The sequence below is a fragment of the Monoraphidium neglectum genome (genome assembly GCF_000611645.1).
Source record: "Monoraphidium neglectum strain SAG 48.87 unplaced genomic scaffold scaffold00011, whole genome shotgun sequence".
NCBI classification, from domain to species: domain Eukaryota; kingdom Viridiplantae; phylum Chlorophyta; class Chlorophyceae; order Sphaeropleales; family Selenastraceae; genus Monoraphidium; species Monoraphidium neglectum.
In genome coordinates, this window is record NW_014013615.1 from 11,232 (window position 1) to 31,319 (window position 20,088).

The 20,088-nt window shown below is 63.8% G+C and overlaps 3 protein-coding genes across 3 annotated transcripts in view; all 3 read right to left on the minus strand.

Moving 5' to 3' along the window:
• MNEG_0166 (hypothetical protein) overlaps positions 1 to 4,441 on the minus strand; it is a gene marked incomplete at both ends in the record, with an annotated part of 5,211 nt that extends 770 nt beyond the window's left edge. Inside the window, 10 exons of the mRNA XM_014051341.1 lie at positions 1,257 to 1,449; positions 1,739 to 1,879; positions 2,059 to 2,131; positions 2,292 to 2,388; positions 2,613 to 2,684; positions 2,971 to 3,087; positions 3,389 to 3,480; positions 3,756 to 3,937; positions 4,095 to 4,246; positions 4,388 to 4,441. Of these exons, the coding sequence (XP_013906795.1) occupies positions 1,257 to 1,449; positions 1,739 to 1,879; positions 2,059 to 2,131; positions 2,292 to 2,388; positions 2,613 to 2,684; positions 2,971 to 3,087; positions 3,389 to 3,480; positions 3,756 to 3,937; positions 4,095 to 4,246; positions 4,388 to 4,441 (1,173 nt within the window). The remainder of the gene's footprint in view (positions 1 to 1,256; positions 1,450 to 1,738; positions 1,880 to 2,058; positions 2,132 to 2,291; positions 2,389 to 2,612; positions 2,685 to 2,970; positions 3,088 to 3,388; positions 3,481 to 3,755; positions 3,938 to 4,094; positions 4,247 to 4,387) is intronic.
• A 5,528-nt stretch (positions 4,442 to 9,969) lies between these two features.
• On the minus strand, positions 9,970 to 10,935 carry MNEG_0167 (hypothetical protein; the record flags this gene model as incomplete). Its single annotated transcript, XM_014051342.1, has 2 exons — positions 9,970 to 10,057; positions 10,259 to 10,935. The coding sequence occupies 2 exons, from the start codon at positions 10,933 to 10,935 to the stop codon at positions 9,970 to 9,972; spliced, it is 765 nt and encodes a 254-aa protein (XP_013906796.1).
• Positions 10,936 to 13,274: 2,339 nt separating this feature from the next.
• On the minus strand, positions 13,275 to 19,373 carry MNEG_0168 (Replication protein A DNA-binding subunit; the record flags this gene model as incomplete). The annotated part of the gene is made up of 17 exons (XM_014051343.1): positions 13,275 to 13,346; positions 13,541 to 13,696; positions 13,855 to 13,983; positions 14,273 to 14,363; positions 14,744 to 14,829; positions 15,166 to 15,252; positions 15,463 to 15,605; positions 15,803 to 15,890; positions 16,235 to 16,340; positions 16,503 to 16,591; positions 17,029 to 17,128; positions 17,364 to 17,386; positions 17,603 to 17,660; positions 17,881 to 17,945; positions 18,187 to 18,267; positions 18,567 to 18,804; positions 18,991 to 19,373. The coding sequence occupies 17 exons, from the start codon at positions 19,371 to 19,373 to the stop codon at positions 13,275 to 13,277; spliced, it is 1,995 nt and encodes a 664-aa protein (XP_013906797.1).
• Between the last annotated feature and the right edge of the window lie 715 nt (positions 19,374 to 20,088).

A 20,088-nucleotide genomic window follows, 5' to 3' on the forward strand; every position in this document is an offset into this window, starting at 1 on the left:
GGTGCTGGTGCTGCTGCTGCTGCTGCTGCTGCTGCTGCTGCTGCTGCTGCTGCTGCTGCTGCTGCTGCTGCTGCTGCTGCTGCTGCTGCTGCTGCTGCTGCTGGAAGTGCGGCTGCCGCGGCGGCTGCTGCTGCTGCTGCCGGTGGTGGTGGCTGAAGTTCGCCTGCTGATTCTGGTTGTAACCGACGCAGCCGCCGCTGCGGCGGCCGCCGGCTTGCGCCCACGGCTCAACCCCCGCCAGCTGCCCTGACCAGCGGTCAGACCCGCCCGGCAGCGGCCTTGGCTGCCTCTGCCTCTGCCGCCGCTGTCGCTGTGGCTGCTGCTCCTGCTCCCGCTGCTTGTTGGCCCGCGAGGCCTCCCTCCCGTACTCCTCGTCCTCCTCGGACATCGCGTCTGCCCAGCTGCCTGTTACGATGGCAGGCATCGGCTCCGAGCGTCCGCCCCCGACTTGCAGGGGCAGGACGCGCCGCGCCGGCTGCTGGTAGTGGGCACCCATCACCGCCACGCGCTCCTGTGCATTGGAAGCGGGCACGGCCGCGCGCAGTCCTTGGTTAGATGATATCGATGACGCTTGATCAGGTAGCGCAGCGCTGCGCTGAGCGAACGTCATGGGCGGCTTGCACCAACCCTGAGGCGTTGCAGGCCTCATGGCTAAAAGAGCCACCTGCTGGCCGCATCGCATACCACGAGGCTAAGCATGCCCTGCCATCTGACTTCCCACCGCATCAGAAGCGGAAGCGCCACCAGCGACAGCAGCAGCTAACGGCAGCGGCGCCGGCCCTGCGTCACCGCATCGCTGCAAGCAAGCGGGTGACCTAGGGCCTTTTCCCTGTCTGACAGAACCCTTCCCACCCAATGGCCACTCACCCTGTCGGCTCTCTTCGCGGGCTTCCCGGTGGCGGCAGTCGGGCTCCGAAGGCTGCTCCCAGCAGCGCTGGCGGTGCTTGAGGGGGCGGAGGCATTGCTCGGTGCCTGCAGGCCCCGCAGCGCCTGGGAGGGTTCAGAAGGCAAAATGGTGGTTGGTTTCAAGGGGGAAGGTGGGAGAATGTAGGGATGACTGATACGGGTGCGGCGGCTTTGCTGCTCGTGCATGTTGACAAAAGCGAAGCAGGAGTGAAGGCGTCTCCCAGTCAGGCGTGCGCCAGGGATCAAGCCACCTACGAGGCCCCCCAACCTGTGCCCAGCAGCCGCGGCCAGCAGGCAGGCAGGCAGGCATGCAGGCAGGCAGGCAGGCAGGCAGGCAGGCGGGTGCGCACCTCGATCAGCTCAGGCGCGATGTCTGTGGCCATGGACGCGGCGCCCGGGCCAAGGGCGGGCCGCAGCACGTCCAGCGCGTGGAGGCAGCCGCGGAAGGCCACCTCCAGTAACTCGAGATTGGCGGCGGTGCCGTTCGGAATGACGTCGCCGCGGATCAGCTCCCCCTCCTTGCCCCACACCAGGGCCGAGAAGCTGTGGGTTGGTGGTGGTGCAAGGGCAGCGGTGAGAGGTGTGGCAAGGGAAGATGGTTCCCGGCAGGCGCCTGAGCCCGTCGGGGCCCAGATCCTCCGCAGCAGGCGCCGGCGCAGGGAGGCGCGCACGCACCCAAAACACACGGCCCCCGCGGGCCGCGGCTGGCGCCCCCAAACGTGGACGCGGCGGGCTGGGCCTTGCAAGGCGTCTTAGGCTTGCGCACGCCAGAAAGGCCCCACCCCTCAGTGCAATACAGTAAACACATGGACAAGCAAGCCATGGGCCTCACTCTGGGTGCTCGATGCTGATCTTGTGGAGCGCCTCCTGGCAGGCGTGGCCGAGGCGCACGCGCTGCCTGTAGACGGTCACCGTCAGGGAGCCGTCCTCGGGGTTCACAATCATCTTGTACCTGGAAGAGTGAGCCGGCAGGCTGCATGCATGCGCGAGGTGTGGGCACAGGGGAATACATTAAAGGTGGGGGTGGGGTAGGGCAGATATGACGAGAAGCGTCGAGTAAAGGGCGACGGCGCGGCAACTTTCTGGCACATGCTGACATGCACGTTTGTCTGGTTTGGGACGCGGGCCGGGCGGGACACGTCGCGCGCGCACTTGTTTGCCGCTTCGGTGTACTTGGCCAGCGCATGGGGAGGCAGCCCGCCCTCCGCGCCGCCGCGCGCGCCGCCTGCGTGCAAGGGGACAAGCCAAGCAGGTGTGAACGCATGGGCAGTGTGGTTGCGACGGCAGGGCGTAATCTGCAGAGGTGTGCATGTGCAACATGCATAGAGCAGTGCATCGATCAAAGGTTTTGGCGCCTCACGCGGCACCATGCGGCGGCTGCTCACCGTCCTCCTGCTGCGTGGCGGCCCTGAGGGGGGCGGCGGCGGCCTCCAGCAGCCGAGGCTCCGCCTGCGGCGCCCAGAGCCGCGCGCCCGCGATGTCCTGGGGGTGTGCGCAAGGATGTGGCGCAGAGCGGGCGTGAGCGCGCGTCCAACCTGTACTTGACCCAATCCAGAGCAACAAGCGCGGATCAAGGTTCAAGGCGTTGGTCGCCGCGCGCGGGGGTACAGCTGCCGCGCTTTTCCCTTTTACGGCGTGATGCACTTTCTCGCACAAACTTCTCGCAGCCCGCAGCCCGCAGCCTGCATCACCTCGCCCCGGCCTACCGTGCACGCCGTGGTGGTGCCTCCGAGCTCGACGCTGGCGTGCGCGGCGGAGCTGATGTCGTCAAACGAACCCTGCACCCAGTGCAGCAATTCAGGGGAGGATCAGGGTTAGGGTTGAGGTTGGTATGGTTAGGTGAAGCGCGGTGCGGATGAGGCCGCCGCTCAAGTAGCCCTGTGCGTTGTGCCTTGCCTGGCGACAAGCAAACAAAAACATAACGGGCCGGCCGCCGAGCAAGCTTGCCAGGGGGCTGCCACCCCCAGGGAGTCTCCAACCCTGCAGGCAGCTTGCGCTCTCAATCATTTACACACGCGTTCGGGGCGCATGGCCGCAAGCACCCTGGGACGGCGGCCCACGCACCTGCTGGTCGTCATCACCAGCTGGCATGCCCTTGGCGGGTGAGCTGGGGCGGCTCCGCGAGCCAGCACCAGTGTTCGGCGGGTTGGAGGGGAAGGCGTCCAACTGAAACCTGTACACCTGATGAACCCCCAATGAATGCAGCGCGGGGAGAAGTGCGAGAGCGGTGTGGGTGAGGGCCGGGCCGGAGAAAGCTCGGCGGGGTGCTGGCCTTTGAAGCGGCGGCATCGTCAGCCCCATGGCGTGGGTGCTGGGCGCGTTACAGCGCGGCTGGTGTTCCAGCACGAGCCGCATTGCGGTATTACTGGTGCAGTCGTGGCAGCACGAGCCGTGGCAACCAGGGTGGCGCCAAGCCAGTCTCATACGCCCCCAGTGCGTGCATGTGCTGGCGCGCCTCTGCGCGTGCCAAGCATGGACTCACTTGGCCGCGGCCGGCATGGCAGGTGCCCTCACCCTCCGGGAAGAAAGTGATGAGGACACAATCCCCTTTCCGCACATCCTGCTTGTCGGCGTCTGCGCATTTGGGGTGGGAGGAGTGCGGTAGGCCGCAATCGGCAGTTGTGGTGCGTGGCAATGGATTGGCGGCAGTGGGGCGAGCAGCATACCATGAGCTTGGCCCAGGGGTGCATGGCTGAGCAGAGCCAAGGACACGCCCAGCCTCTCACAGTGCTGCAGGTCGCCGCTGGGGCGGGGTCGCATGCACAGAGGACGCTGCATGCGTGCATGTATGTGGGGCCACGCCATGCACATGACGATGCTCGGGATTGTGGTGCAGCGGCAACACCTACCCACGCAGGACACCAGCTCTGCCTCCTCCTGCACGCCCCCCTCCGCGGCCTTGCCCTCCTGGATGTCGCCAGCCACCACGTGGATTGTGATGGCGGCAGGCGCCGTCGATGCCTTGCTGCCCTCCGACGGCGATGCGGCGGCCACCTCCCCGGTCATCAGCGCTGCGCCCGCATCATCGCCCCTGCAGTGTGTGTATAGGCAGCGGAAGAGGATGAGGGCAATCCGCAGCCATAAACAATGCATGCGCGCACCAGTGCAGGACTGCCGAGCAGCACAGGGACGCTGTGTAGCGGCACACACTGCGAGCAGCGCAGCGCACACGCAGCAGGTCAACGCACCTGTCCTCGGCCGGCGCAATTGCCACGCTGCCTAGCCGCTTGTAGGCGGCGCAGAAGGCCTCCACAGTCCCCACCGCAGCTCCTGCCGCGTAGTAGCCCCAAGAAAGAGCCTCCTCGGCCTTGTCGGGCCCGAGGGCTATCGCCAGGAGCCCCTGCAGCGTGGGATCCGCGCGAGGGTTATGTAAAAGGGAGCTATAGGAGCACGATCTCCGCACTCTACGATCGCTGCTGGGCCGCGCAGACGTCGCCACGCAGCGAAAACAGCAGTGGACCCAGCCCCGGGGTCCGCTCACCTCGGCGCCTGCTGCTGCTACTTGGAACGCCATATGCGCCATGCCTGACGCCATATCTCTCCTCGTTGCCGCCAGCGAAGGGCACTGTCCTCAAATCAACTCGCCCGAAAGCGGGTTTGACTCCATCAAGGTCGTAAAGCAAGAAAATGTGTTTATATGTGAAGACCTATGGTCAATCGGAACAAAGCGTTGACGCTGCTCAAGCAAGCGGTGGCGAGCAGTCTGCAGCGGAAGCTGCACAGCCCCTGGTCCTCTTGCATTGTTGTACCAGCAGGCCGCTGCTGAGGTACGGTATTGTGTGCGTATCCAACACAGGCACACCAGGAATGACTCGCATACCTCACTGTTTGCGCTTTGAGTCTTCATCCCTGTGCTGTATGGAGTGACTCTGGCCTGCCCCATGTACTCCGTCCTGCTGGCCACAGCGATGCCACCACACCCCTCCATTGCTGCGGCGGCCCAGTTGGCATGGGCGACCTCAGCCCACGACATCCAGGTGAAGGTATCAATCAAGCCCAAGCAAAGAGTGTGCTGATACAGGGCCAGCGGTGTGGTGCGTGGCAGGCGACGGTGTGATGCATTCTGTTCCTTGTGCAGATTGTTCAACAGTTTTGCAAGACATCAGTGCCTCTGTGGCGTTCATGCTTAACTGCAACGCTTCAATAATCAACGGTGAGTCAGCTGCTGAAATGCTCCGCTTCTCTGCAGCCCCCCATGGGTTGAAACCTGCAAGCTGGGGCTGGCTTTGAGGGTGGACCCTTCGATAAAGCCGACTGCCGTTGGGTGATGGCACACCAGCAGTGTGCTGATCGACCCAGACCCCTACCCTGAGCGCAACAAATCCTTCACCAACTGGCATACGGTGTCCTCGCAGCTGTAAGGGCAGGGCCACAACACGAGCGAGTGCAGAACGGTGCAAGGCCACCACTGCAAGCATGGCAAGTTTCAAAAGCCGTACCGCACAAACGAGCCAGGAGGCCAGCCCCGATGCATGGTTCTGTTGTAATTTAAGTTTGCATACTGCGCAGCAAGTTTGGGCGGCGACCGGCCGTGACACGCAAATAGACCTCGGCGCACACTGCAGCTTCGGTTGCCCACGCCGAGGCCGCCCTCTTGTGACTATTTGTAGCATCTTCGGATCCGCGTCGTGGTCTGTGCGTGCGGCCTCAGCAGCGGTAGGCTGCGTGCCACCGCCGACGCTGACCAGATGCAGCCGAGTTCGAACAGCTCGAGCTGTGCTCATCAGCTGACACGCTCTGAGCCCGGCCCCATGGAACCAGATGGATGGGCAGCAGCAGCTGCTAGCTCGTGAATTGCGGGTTAAACAATGGCAAAACACGGTGCCTGTGTGTCTGCAGCAGGTGAACCCCCACCCCACCGGGAAGGCATCTTGTGCTCAGGTACACAGCAACGGCCCAGCCAACGCAGGAGGCCGCGTGGCCGCCAATTGCGCTTGGCGGCGTTAAAGCCTACTCTGACCCCAAACCTGCACATAGGTGCTGCATTTAGGGCCAATATGCATATAGGGTTCCTCATCACGCCCTAGTGCCTTGCAGGCATGCAGGTCATGGCAGAGGTGCGCGCGGGTGAAGCGAGCAGGCAGCTGCCACGGGTCACTGGTGCTGCTGTAAGAGGGGATAGTGCGCTTGCGTCCATGTACATGCGTCGGTCTGTCAGTGGGGAGTGCCTGCCCGCTCCAGGCACACGGCCGCGCCGGGCGCGCCGGGCGGCTGCAGGCGCCTGGCGGCACCGCGCATGCTGCTTTGGGCCGCCGCGACCGCCGGCGGCTCAAGCGGGCCTGACTGCGCCCGCTGCCGCGCGCCCGAGCCCAGCGAGGTCGGGCCCGACCAGCCCCGAGCTGCCGTCGGCCCCCATTCAGCGAGGTGTTGCCATGCTCGCGGCGCAGCCGGTGGCATCGCAGCGGTTGCTGCAGCTACAGGACAACGGCTCGGCGCACAGCCTGCATGCGGGTCTGCTGACAGGGCGCCGCCGTCGAGGCGGTGGTGCACGCGCCCTGAGCACCGTCTCGTGGACAAGGGGGGCCGGTCAGGGTACCCCTTGTGTGACGCCGAGGCATGGGCGGCGCCCACAGGTGCGCAGCTTGTGGCGCTGCGGCGGCTGTGGATCGAGCGCGGCCATGGGATGGCGAAGGGCGGGGGGTTGTCGGCTCCGTTGCACATGCGGCGTGGACGCTTTCCGCCGGCGGCGCTGTGCACATCTGGGGGCTGGGGTGGGGCGCGGTGCAAGGACGCCGCATGAAGCGTCGGAGGGGCGGTGCTTCGCCTGATTGTGTCACACTCACAGACTCTTTTATGGGCCCTGAGATCGGAATCTGCGTCCACCTCCAAGGCCAACTTGTAAAAGCAGTGCGACAGAAGGCGGCTGGACAACGGCTGTCAACCTTCAGCCAACCACCTCCAGCATCACCTCCAGTGACGCCCAGAGACTGGCAGCAATCAGCTCGGTGGGAGCTGGTCCAGGTTTGCGCCGGCATGTTGCGGAGGTATGGCGCCCTGTCCCCCGAATGGCAGGCCGGCGAATGCACATCGCAGCGAGCGCACTTGGGGGACACAGCAGCACTGCACACCCCTGCACAAGGAGAGCACACGATGACCGGGAGCACAAAGGCGACGTGGATGGTGCGAAAATGTTAAGGAATGCAACGTTGATTCGACGTGCAACCGTTTGCGGCTTGCCATTGGCATAACTGACCTATAGATCAGGATTGCGCGAGCGCTTCGCAGAACTGACAGTACGGTAACGCGCACACAGCAGTTCAGCCATATGTCGCTGACCATGCATTCTACGCTGCATAGCGTCAGCTCTTAGACTTGCAGGCCACCTGGGCACAGGGATGGACGACGGTCGCGGAGCGACAGGTGTGCGGCTGCTGCGAAGACGACGGCACGGGGGGCGACAGCGGCCCCTGTGCTTCCTGGGCTGTTTGTAGCCGCAGCCACGGCCCCAAGCGAATCAAATACCAAACTCATGACCGGCCCGCCGCCAAGCGGCGCGCCCATGATGCGCCCGCCAAGCCAGGACCAGCGCCCGCGCCGTCATCCGCCGCGGGCGAACGCACAACGCAGCGCCCTCGAGGGGCGTGGCCGGCGGCGGCGCGGGGGCCGCGCTGCAGCCGAGCAGCTGCCGCCTCTCAACAAAGACGCAGCAGATACGGTGGTGCGGCCGGCGATGCAGTGGGGCCGCGAGGAGGAGGAACGTACCGGGCTTCCATCCAGCAGCGGCATCATGGTGGGCCAAACCCCCACGGCGCAGCGCTGGCGTGGCTACCGCCACAGTGCGCCCCCCCCCTCCCCCGGCCGCACAATGAAAGCACGGAAGCCCCTTGCGTTTTGGCCTCCAATCCTATTCACGCCATCAAGCGCGCGTCTGGCTGCCGTGCTTGATGACACCTCCATGATGAATGCCAAGCAAGCTACCGCGGGCGCCCCGTCTCCGCTTATGTGCACCGATCGCCCATCAGACGGCATGATGCGCTCTCCTTGAACGTGCGGGTCCCCGCCTTGTGGCCCACGTGTGATCAAACCGTCAACCCCAGGTGCTGGATGACGACGGGCGCTACTACGCGGCGCGAGTCATCTCTCTGCACCCCACCAAGGGGGCGCGCATGCCGTTTGAGGGCTATGAGGAGGAGGGGGCCTTCACGCTGACACGCGGCGAGCTGCGCTGGCGCGCGGTCGGACGCTGCGCAGAGGCGCCCGCCGCGTGGCGGCGCGTCGGCGGCGGCGGCGCGCACGTGCCCGTTGGGCTCGGCGGCGGGGGCCCGTAGCGCGACGCGGCGGGCGCGGGTCAGGACGGCGCAGGTGGGGCAGGCGGCGACGAGGAGACTGAACAGGAGGGTCCCGCGGCGCCGCGCGGAAGCGGCGCGCGGGCGCCGCTGGCGCGGGTGGTGTCGCTGATTGTTGCGCTGGAGGTCCCGGGTGAGGCGCCTAACACGGGTGGCTGACCCGCTGCTGCCTGGGCACTGGCTTTATTTGCCCAGCTCGTGAGTGCCGGATGCTAATGCAACAGGGGAACCTCGTTGCATAGACAAAGCCGGCGGGGCGCGGGCGGCGTTGGCACCTGCATTCGATTGTCCTCGATTGACGCCCCCGATGGCACCCAGCCTTCATAATCAATCAGATTCAATTGAAATATAGCGCCAACATGCACTCGATCATCCGACGGCCCCCGCCAACAACGAGCGACGCGGCGCCCCGAGGCGTCGCTGCAGAACACCAACTGCCAACAAACCCAACTTCGATTCGCTTTGTTTACGTCCATCCTGAATCATGCTGACAGCGCCTCCACCTCGCCATCTTTCTGCTGCTGCGACCGGACGCCGCCATCCGCTTTGTTTTGCGCCTCTATTTCTTGCCGGCAGTGTGATGTTTCGCGTCGCAACACAATGCATGTCTGCGTTTTGCTGCTGGTGCATGTGATGCAAAAAGGGAACATGATTTAGGGATTTTTAGGCTTCTGCAAACCTTTGTAAACCCAACCGACAATTGCTGCTTCCCCAGCCTCACACCATTCGTCACACGCACGCGCCGGCGAGACGCTGTGGCATTGGCCCCGCCTGCATCCTTTGCCAAGACTGCTGAGTTGCAAATTTCCAAGGGTTGGGGACGTGTCTCAGATGCACACCATGCTGCAAGCAAGGCAACAAGGCAAAGAGCAGTGCGCACAAGCTTCCAAGGAAGGAAGCCGGGGCCCTTAGGCGAGTCGCGACCACAAAGCAGCGCTGAAAGCTGCCGCCACTGTGCGCGCGACCGCCGGGCGAATCACCAGTAAATTTGCAAACCCCGGGCGGCAGCAGTCGGGTGGCTGCATGCAGCCTGCACGGCAACCGGAGCGTCACACCGACGCTGGCCGCCGCGGCCACGCAAGGCCAGATCATCATCTGGTTTGGCTAAACGCGCTGCATTATTGTGAAGCTCATAAGTAAACAAGCGGAGAGATGAAACTGAATGCCAAAGCCTGGTATATGAAATCGACCATCAGGGCCTGGTGCATTGTGAGTGATCGGGTGGGGCCAAAAAGGGGTAAGATGACAACAGGTGACGCCAGCCGAGGCAGAAGGGGTTGATGAGCCAGTGCCTTGGGCACTGCCTTTGAGGATGCATGGGGTGGATGCATTCGACTTGGCGTGGCATTGGAAGACGGGAGTACGGGCGAGGAAGAATGAGGGTGAACGGAGGCGCACGCACGCAGGCAGCTGCTTCACACTTTTGTGGTAAGGCGCTAGTGTGCCGAGTGCCTGCGCAGGGGCAACGGCTTATTGACCAAATGCACCATGCCGGGCGCAACGGCGCCGCCGCCTGCGGCGGTCGCCGCCCTTCTTGCACGCGCAATCTGCTGGCCGGGCTTGGAAGCGGTGCAGGACGGAGGAAGTATAGTAAGCCGCCGTCGATGCCTCTGCATTTTTTAAAGCAGGGAATGGTACACAGGCGCCCCGGCGCAGTCCGACGTGCAGTGAGGCGTCCAAAAGCTGCTACAATGCGACATCCCCTGGATACAACACCCTTGCGCCCAGTGCTGATTTCTGGTCCAGTGCCTTGGAAGCCGGTCATTGCTTGGATTGCTTAGCCTGCTGCTGCTCCGGCCACGGATGCATCAACGCGTGTGATCGCCGTCTCACAGCAGTCGCCGGTTAGGGCCAGCGTGGCGGAGCTGCGGGCGAGACAGACGTGGTAGCACGAAAGGCAGGAGCAGGGTCGGGCGTTTCGCGCAGGTGCCCGCGAACAGCTTGAGTCATCAACACCTGCTTCCCCCACAAACCAACCCCGCAGACGCTTGCCCAAAGCACAGCTGCGCCTTTAAGAAGGCCGCGCCCGTCTACTCCACCCGCTGCGGCTGGCAGGCGCCGCTCACCTGGTGAGCCCGCTGTACATGTCCGCCGTCCGCCCCTCGGGCAGCGGCGCCTCCCACGAGCACGCCGTGCCGCCGCCGGGTGCCAGCGTCATGTCCGCGTCGTCGCACGCCGCCGCGGCGCGCAGGTGCTCGTGATCCGGGCTGCAGATCCGGACAGTCACCATGTCCAACACCAGGAACCGTGGCCCGCCGTTGGTGATGCGGACCGTGCCGCGCAGGGTGGTGGCGGCGACGGGTGCCAGCTGGCCTGCTGCCCCAGCACCTGGTGCGGCGGCGTCAGTTGCGGCTGCGCGGATAGGGGCCGTCTGGTTGCCCCAGGCCTCTATTGTGACCGACTGCATGACAGGCAAGCAGGCCATGGCCTGTTCTGAGAGGGAGCGGCGCCCTCGCGAAGAGTGGTGCGGCTGGTGGTGCTGGTGCCGCCGCCCCCGCTGGACTAGCCGCTGCTGCTGCTGCCGGAGCTGCTGCTGCTGTCGCAAGCGCTGCCGCTGCTGCTGCTGCTGCTGCTGCTGCCGCTGGCGTTGCTTCTGTTTCAAGAGTGCGTCACTGGCAGGTGAAAGCGGGCTAGGTCCTGCACCCCACTGCTCGCCAAGCGCCGCCATCTCGCCAGCCGCCGCGCCTCCTAGCAGCTGCGACGCTGGCAGTGCGCCAGCCAAAGCTCCGCCTGTCCCTGCCATCACGATCAAGCGCCGAACCCCCTGCTGTGCCGGTAGCTCCGGTGCTGATGCCGCCGCCGCTGCTGCTGCGTTGGCTGGTGCGTCGCGCAACGACCGCCGGTTGCTGCTGCCTGCAGCCAATTCGGCCGCTGTTGCTCGCCGTTCATCGTGGACTCCGCGCCGCGCGCTAGGGCTGGACGCATGTGATGTGGAAGCAGCTGCAAGACAGAAATGGCGATAGCGGCGGTGCAGGCGGATAACTTGTGAGGGCGCATGAGCCAGGAAGTGGTGGCGGCAGCGGCAGTGGCGGCAGCAGCGGTGGCACATGTGCACCTGGCTCGTCAGTGCACCGGCGATGTCAAGCCCCCAATTACGCTGCAATTATGAAGAATGACCTACCTGCAATTGATGCGAAAGCTAAGATTGATGTCAGCGCGATCAGCGCGACCCCAGCTCGCATCATCGACGGTTTTGCCGTGATCACCCGATCGAAATTCAAGAGCCACGGAGTTTTTCAGCTGCTGAACTTCGTGCTATTTCATCAGCAGTGCTGGCTGATGTGCCTGCCACCATGCATGCCTGCCACCAGGTGACCACTTCTGCTCCTACTGCGGCAAGCGAGGGCCACGATGCTACTCAATAGGGTAGGCTGGGCGGATTGAACCAACCATGAAGGTTCCAAATGGCAAACGGACAGCATTGACCCAAGTCACACGCGGTTGAACATCGATCACACCGCGCTGTCAGTCTGTTCGGGGTAGTATTTGGTTGTAGTGAGAGAATAAGGATCCAGAATCACTTTTTGTTTTGTAAGATGCCTGGCGGCCGGCTTTTTGCCCGCCTGATGACACCGGCACAAGTGCCCAATGGGTGAGTCTGCAGACACAAATTGAGCTCACTCGCATCCGTGGGATGCAGGAGTCAGATTCCCAGGCAAAAGAGCCAGATGGAATCTCTTGCAAAATAGTCTCACCACCTTGCACAACAGGTGCGGCTCCAGATCACGTGCTGTGAGACCATGAAGTCACGACAGTCCATGGCAACTTTGTGCAAGGGCGAAGACGCAAGGATCACAACGGTTTGGCGTCTTGAAATCAGACTCATAGCTCGTGCTGACGGCGAGGCGGGCGCAAGACGGAGGGACAAGTCTGAAGGGTAGCTGCTCAGAGGCATCAAACGCCCTCTGGCCTACCTGCCTCGCCCAAAATGGTTGCCGGCCAGGGGTGGCTGAGTGATATCCTTACTGTGCACCAGCCGGCAGAGCTCGTGCACATGGCCATGTTATTCAAGCTGCGCCACTACCTGTGGCGCAACACGCTGCTGGCGAGGGCTTGTGCGTAACAGCCAGCGCAAGTGAGAAGCCATGCCGAGCCCCATCGCACACGAACACATCAGGGCGCAGCGGGCGCGCACGTCGCCGCTGCTACCGGCTGCTGCAGCGATAGCAGGAGGCCCTCCAAGCAGGGCGGGCTAATAATCTTGCGGGGAGGAACACCTCGCCAGACCCAGATGGGGGCCGGTGACTTCATGTACAGCAACTGCATCAGGAACTTGATCAATTCTCGCGCTGCCCTCACCGCTGCGCTGCTCGCTGAGTGATGGGGGCACGCTGTGTCGGGCGGTGCGAGATTCCACAGTGGCTGCATTCAGGACACCCGCCCTGCCACACCGCAGCCCATCTCCCCTCCACTAGTGTAGATACCTCTCCAACACACCCTTGGCCTGGATTGGTTTGGTGATATATCGCGATGGTCGAAATGCAGACCGCAGCAACCAACACTTGTCCGTAAAGAGAGCTGGCTGTGCGGCGCGATGTTCTCGATGCTGCTGATTCGCGCGGCTAACGAGCCGCCCTGACGGCGCTTCCACGCCGGCTGATGTTATCTAGTGCACCTTCGCAGCACTGCGCGCGAGCATGGCAAGCTAGCAACGCGCAGCGACCCCAGCAGCAGAAATGCATACACGGCTCGAGCTCAAGCCACGCCCAGCTGCTTGACGTTTTGGTGCGACGCGGAAACACAGCGTGTCCCCCAGCAAGGCTCCCTGCCAGCTCGACCTGGGTGGTGTTTGCTGGCGTGCAGGCGCCTAGCCCCGGCCGCCGCCGAAGCCCTCGAACATGCGCCTTACACGGTCAGGACCTCGCGGCGTGCTCCAGCCTCTGAGAAACAACTTGCTGGAAAGCAGCGGCGCAGTCAATGCCTTCCGCACAGGGGGCTAAGCTGAGGCCGTGCGGAGCACCCATGCACAAACCAGATGTTATGAAACGAAGTGTCCCGCTAATGTACTGCCAGGGCTGCCGTTGCTGCCCAGAGACTAGTCGCCGCAGCTTCGCCACAACAAACCAAGGCTGCTGCCCCGTGTCACTGGCCGCCCATCCCGTTGATCATAGCCAGCAGCCGCGCGCTCTCTGTCGCATAGTCCAAGGGGTACGCCTGGCGGGCGGAGGCGCGGGGTGACGTCGCAGCGAATCACCACGTTAGTCAGGGCCAGTAGCAGTCAATGGAGGGGGGAGGACGCCGTGGCGAAAGCAGCAATGTCGCGTGTGAGCGCAACAGGTGTTTGGAGCCGTCCAGTCCGGACGCGCCCGCCGCTGTGTCGAGCGGACGCGACCGGCGCCCGGGCGCACCTGCATGACCGTGTACCGCATGCGCCGCTCCCCGTTGTACTCGCGGCTGCGGCCCTGCGCGGGCGACGCGGGTGACACAGGTGACGCCGCGGGGCGGTACGGGGCGTCTGTCAGCGGCGGCCGAAGCAGCAGACGGCCCGGCCGCGACGCCGCGCTCTGGCGGTGGCGCGCGATGCGCCTCTCCTGCCATGATCCCAGAAGAGCCGCCCCGGCTGCCATGCACAGCAGCTGCCCTCCCAGCTGCCGCCTCACTCCATCTCGAAGCCCGCGGCCGCCCCATGCATTGTCATGCCGAGCGGCCCCCCTCCCCCCACCTGCACGTTCATGACCCAGGTCTGCCAGCGCGCCGCCTTGAGCGCCGCGTTGTAGCGCGCCACCCCCTCCTCGCCGCCAGACCGCAGGGAGGCCATCGCGTCCGCCTTGGCGCCCAGGACCGCCTCCGCCTGGGGGGGCATCAACAAGCCGGGGGCCAGGCCGGGACGGGGTGCCGCAGGCTTGGGTGGTGAATCAGGGCACCGTGGCGGCCGTGCTACGCTGTTCAAAACACAAATGCGTTTTGGAACGTACTTGCTGTTTGGGGTATGTATCGAAGTGCTCAATCGCAGCAGCCGCCCCACATCCGGAAGCCAGAAAGCCAGGAAGCCAGGATGTCCCAGATCCCGCAAGTACACCGTTTGCTGCTGGAATTGCGTGATGGATGTGCAATTATGAAGTTTTTTGTCGGAGGCGCACCTCCCGGTTGAAAAGGTTGACGTAAGCCTCCCCGCTGGCGTCAGCCACGCGGCAGCTCAGCACATAGCGGTGCTCCGCAGACTCGATGGTCCTGGGGGGTTGGTTTGTGGGTGGGTTTGTGGGTGGGTTGGTATGTGTAGTTTGCGAGCTACTTGTGCATGATGTTGTGTGTGTGATTGTATGCGTGATTGTTTTGTATGATTGTGCGTATGATTGTTGTGTGTGATTGTGTGAGTATTTGTGTGTTTGTGTGCACGCGGCGCATACTGTTACATGCTGGAGGAAGGCAAGATCTGGGCCAGAAGCATGAGAATCACCAACATTCAAGAGGAACCGACTGCGCAGCGGGCCAGGGGCACCTCTGAGAGCTGCTGTAACGAGGCACTGCTGGAGCTTGCACAAAGCGAGCAAACAGGTGTCCCTTGGGGATGCAAAGGGGGAGCAGCAACAGCCAGCAACCTGGCCACGTACCTGCCCTCCGACTCGGACCAGTACTTGCCGCCCTCCTGCTCCACAACCTTCTTTCCGTTCTCAGGGTTGGCCAGGTAGAACATCGTCTGGGGGCGCGGGGTCAGGGGGGCCCGTGAGGGGTGGCACAGCGATAGAGATGACAGTGGGGGCGTTGCGAATATGACCCATGACTTCAGGCCGTTGTAGGGGCAGTGTTTGCCAGCTGGTTATGTGTTCTTGGTTTCCGCCAGCAACGTCTCCTTCATCCCCAATCCCCCCGCCCTCCTAAAAACCGGGTGTAGTGTACCATACTAAATCATTTCTAATTCTCCTGGGGTCCTGCTTCCAGCGCCCGCTCCTGGACGGGTCCCCCAATCATGCACTCCTAGGCTGGTGTGGGGACCCAGCCAAGCAGAGCCGCCTTGTCCAACCCCTAACCCCACCTGGTCTGGGTTGATGGCGACCACTGTGGCGAGCAGGTTGGCATAGGTGGCCTTGGCATCCGGCGGCGGCACGTCCGCGCCCTCGACCTGCGGTGGTGGGTGCGTTGTTGTGTTTGAGTGTGAGTGTGTGAACGTGTCATTGTGAGTGTGTGTGTGTGTGTGTGTGTGTGAGGGAGGGAATGCGTGTGTGAATGTTTGTGCTTGTGTGTATGAGATATTGTGTTCACACGAGCGCCCGCGTGCCCGGCGAGCCAGAGACGCAACCCCCTGACGTCACTCTGACGTCACGCCACCCACCACGACGTCCGACAGGAAGTTGACCTTGCCGCCGCGCCGCCCGCCCTCGCCGGCCGCGCCGCCGCCCGCCGCGCCCTGGCCCAACGGGGCGAAGCTGCAGCTGGCGCCGTCGGACGCATACCAGTCGCGCAGCGCGCGCCCCTCTGAGGGTTGCGATTCGAAGGGTGACAGCCACAAAGGGATGAAATATGTTGGTGTGTCAGCAAGCAGAAAGGGTAGTGCGTGTGACTCCATGCCTGAGATGCTTTGTGCAGCTGTGTTTGATGCTCACAAGCTGCCAACAGCAATTATGCAGAGCCGGCACATGCCTGCATAAAGCGCGTTTGGCAGCGGCGCCCACCTTTGGTGTCCGGGTTGAGCGTCAGCACGCTGCGCGCGCCGCTGCTGGCAGAGCAGCCGTTGAAGTCCCCGACGCGCACAGAGGTGATCTGGGACGTGGGGGGGAGGGGGAGGTGCGTCAGGCGTGCGTGGGCGAGGCGAGGGCATCCGATGGGTGCCGGGGGCGCAGCAGCGCGGCTGCGACGGGCGAGTTTGCGAGCTAAGGAGACCCCTCAGAACATCAGACCCCGGGTCGCCACCTGTCTGGCTGCCTAGTTGCCCACAGCACAAAAGCTGCTCATGCCCACAAGCGCAAACACATACACACACACACGCACACGTACACAAACACACTCGCGCACACACACACACACACACACACACACACACACACATACACACACGCGTGCGGGCGCGTGCGCACACATACACACACTCACACACTTGCACCGACCTGCAGCAGCTGGCCCTCTGCGCCCTCCAGCTGCGGGCTGTGCGCGTTGTTGTTCCAAAGGGTGACAACCACGCTACGGCCGCTGGCGTCACCCAGGGTGACGTCCCTGGGGTGGGTGGGTTGACCAAGTCAAGGTCGGACGCAGTCAGGATAATGCGTGACGCATCGTCTCGAGGGCTCCTGACACACGTGGGCGGGCGGGGCACCCCCATCGCGGGCGCCGTCTACGCAGCTGCCATGCGGCTTCTGCCCGGCTTCCAGCCTGCACCTCCTGGGCAGCTCGCTGTTGTCTGCCTTGCGCTTGACCGTCCCCGCCTGCCCCATCGACAGCACCACGCCCAGCACGTCCACCGCGGTCTGCGGTTACAATGATATGGGTGGGCACGAGTTTGACGCAAGGTTTGCGGTTGTCTCGAAAACGATCGAGACTTGCATCTGGTCGGGGATCCCGGCACGATCCAGGCGCCAGCGCTGGCCGCCCGCCATGGGCGGCAGGCTCCGGGCTGCAGGCGCTTGGGGGGGCCCTGAGGGGCCCCACCGGCGCGTCTCTCCCCCTCATCTGCCCCGCGGCTCAGGGCGCGGCGTCTCTCTCCCCTCCCCCGGCCATGACTCTGCCAATGCAATCAGACACGCCACACACCAACGACCACACGCGTGCTCTCTCGTCTGCCCTATTTCTTCCCTCCCCTCTCTCTCCCTCCCCCCTGCTTGATTGCTACATACAACTCCCTCTTGACATCTGACACATACACACACACATGCACGTACACACACACGCGCGCACCCACACACACCTTGCGGCCAATGTAGCCGGGCAGCCGGTCCAAGGGCACGATCTCTGCTGTGGCGACGATGTCGATGCCCCCCTGGTCAGCGCACTCCTCCACCTCGGTCCTGTGCAGGGTGGCAGCGCACGCAAACAGCCATGTCTGATGGCGTGCATGTACATGGGTGGCAAATCACGGGGAACCAACGACGCGCCGCGTGTCCAAGCGCTGTGATTGTCCATACACCTGTGCCGCCCCACGGCTGCGCTCGGCCCGCAGCCGCAGGCCAACCACAAACGCAAGGTGCTGCGAGGCGTTTCGCTCGCCTGCCGTCGAGGTGGATCTCGTAGTCGTTCCTGCACAGGTTGTACTGCTTGTTCGCCACCTGTCGCGGAGTGGCGCAGCGTGGCGGGGGGCACGGGGATGTTGTGGCCAAGCGAACCTGGTATGGCTGGGCGCCCGGGGCGCCGTTTGCCGTGAGAGAGCCGGCAGACCCCACTGCGACGTCATCGCTTCTCAAACTGATGTTTACACTGCTAGTGCAGCCACAGGGATGAGTCATGGTGCTGCGGAGCGCCCCAATCCCGTCACCCGGTGTCACCTTTACATTGAACTTGCTGAAGTAGTAAACCTTGCCCTCGGCCAGCGAGTCGCAGTACCTGGGTTACGCCCGGGTGACACGACGGGGTGACACACAGATACCACCAGCAGACTGATAGAGTGTGGAAAGGGTCGCTAGGGCACACGGCGCCGCTGCATGGGCAGGCCCAACGTTGGCAGCCGAAGTGCCATTCTGGGGCTGCGCCACTGCTGGGCAGGCGCTGCGCCTGCCCTTGCCCCCCACCCACAAGCCGCGTTTGCCCCCCTACTTCCACTCACTTGTCCGCAGCCTCGCGCCAGAAGGTGCCCTGAACCTGCCCGCCCTGTGCGTCAGCTAGCTCCACCTGAAGAGTCAATAGCATCGGGCAAAAGAAGCGGGAGAGATACAGGGAACGGATCAAGATCAGCGGCAGCAGCTGACACGCGGGCACTGACAGGTCCGCACAGGGCGGCTGGTCTTCTCAGAAGCGCGTGAGCACATGTTGCTTGGTGCGGGGATACGGAATTGGCCGGCACGCACGCCGCAGCGGCCGCTGCCCGGGCCCGGCGCGGGCGGCGCGGGCGGCGCGGGCGCGCGCCACCCACCGCAAACGTCCGCTGCTGGCCGCCGCGGCCCGCGAAGCTGCGGGCGGGCATCTTGCGAACGACCTTCGCCTTGATCGTCCACTGCGGATCGCGGGTGACCAGATGGGAAGCGTTCCCCAGAGGGCTGAGGCAATCAATGGAGGGTGAGTGGCGGGCGGCACCGAGCGGCGTCATGGGCGCCGCCGCGTCAGGGGCGTGCGAGGCTCGGCATTTCCTGCATAGTGTGATAGCCCCGTCCCCTGTCTGCAGCAGCCAGCTGTCCTCACGCCTTGTTCAACCCCCAAAACGAAAAACCCGGCAAATCGCAGCAAAAAGAAGCGTCCCCTGCGGTTCTTGCATGCTGTCAGGCACGACGGCGCGCACGGCTCGTTTGCACCCACCTGCGTGTCGTAGGGGTTGAGCGCCGCGATCGGCTGCACGCCAGCCCGCGTCTCCCGCACCGCAATGGGCGTCCCGCCGCCGCCGCCCGATCCGCCGCCGGGGCGCGGCGTCTGCGCGGCAACGGGCGTGCCGCCGCCGCCGAGGAAGGCCAGCGCGTCGCTGGCTGGCGATGGCGCGATGGGGGTGCCGCTGCCGCGGACGGGGCTCAGCGGCAGCGCTGCGGGCGTGCGCCTGAGCCTGGGAGGTTAGTGGGGTGCGTGGGTGAAAATTGATGGCTGGTGGTGGTGGCTTCAGAGTTACGCGCGCAGCTGGGTGGGGCAGAGGCCGGGATTGAATTGGTGAAGGCGTTTGTGGGGGCGAAAGGCGTGATGCCGTGGCGGCCTTTGTCCCCACCCCGTGCTACCCTGAGGCGCCCATGCTCACTCTTCAGAGGGCGAAGGGGTTGGCCCAGGCGTCCCAAATGCGGGCCGCGACGGAGCCGGGGTGTGCTGCTGCTGCGGCTCCTCCTTTATCGCCATCGCCACGTCGCCGCCGAAGCTGGCCGCGGCCTGGTCGCGCGCCGCACCACTGTCGCGCCCCGCGGCCGTTACCTCCAGATCGCTGATCACAAGCTTAAACTCGTTTTCGTTGACCTTGTTGCACAAGTAATTGGTCGCGCGGATGACGTCGCCACCTTTCAGGCGCAGCGTGCCGCTGTCGAGCGCGCGCGCCAACTGTGACGCAAGTACGCCCTCCATGACGCCGCCTGATCCATCCTGGCACTTGAACACCCATTTCTTGTGAGCACTTAGCTTGACATCGGTCATCTGCGTTGGTGAGCAAAATTGTTTTGAATCGATCTGGCGCCATCCTTGGATCTGGTCCCGGCACCACACCACAAACCTTGAGAGTCATTGGAGCACTGACATCGCCTTGTGAGCAGGCCGCCAACGCTCCCTTGGTGAGGTCCGCGGCCATGTTCATGCTACAGTGGTGGTGCTGCGCAGGGCTTCCTGCCTTCGTATTGTTGAGACAACCTGCTTAAAATGCCACAATGACCAAAGCGACAGACACCGTATACAAGATGCGCTACAATGCTGCTGTTCGGTTTGAACGCACCGCAGAGTCACTTGAAATTCAGAGGCACAGAGGTCCAATGAATGGGCACCCGTCGCTCGTATCAATTACGACTTTGTTTATTGGTTTGAGAGTGTAGTATCTTTTTGGCGTTTGTGGCCTCTGGGCCTGTGGTGTGGGCGTGGGATACACACCAGAGGAGCAGGAACGTCTGAGAACCCAAAACTTAGAGCTCGTAATAGCCAATCAATCCCAGAAGTCTTCGCCAATCGTCAGGTGCGCCCGCACTGTCGGAGCGTTGGGCGCGTAGAACTGGTCGGGTGCATCTCATCAGGACCGCCAGGCGGACTGTGAAGTGTCTTCAGCGGCTTGGTCTCACAAGCATCCACGTGGCGGTGTGGTCCAGTGGGGTGCGCGCCGCTACATCACCCAGTGACGCCTAGTGTGGAGCATCCAGACCGGGCG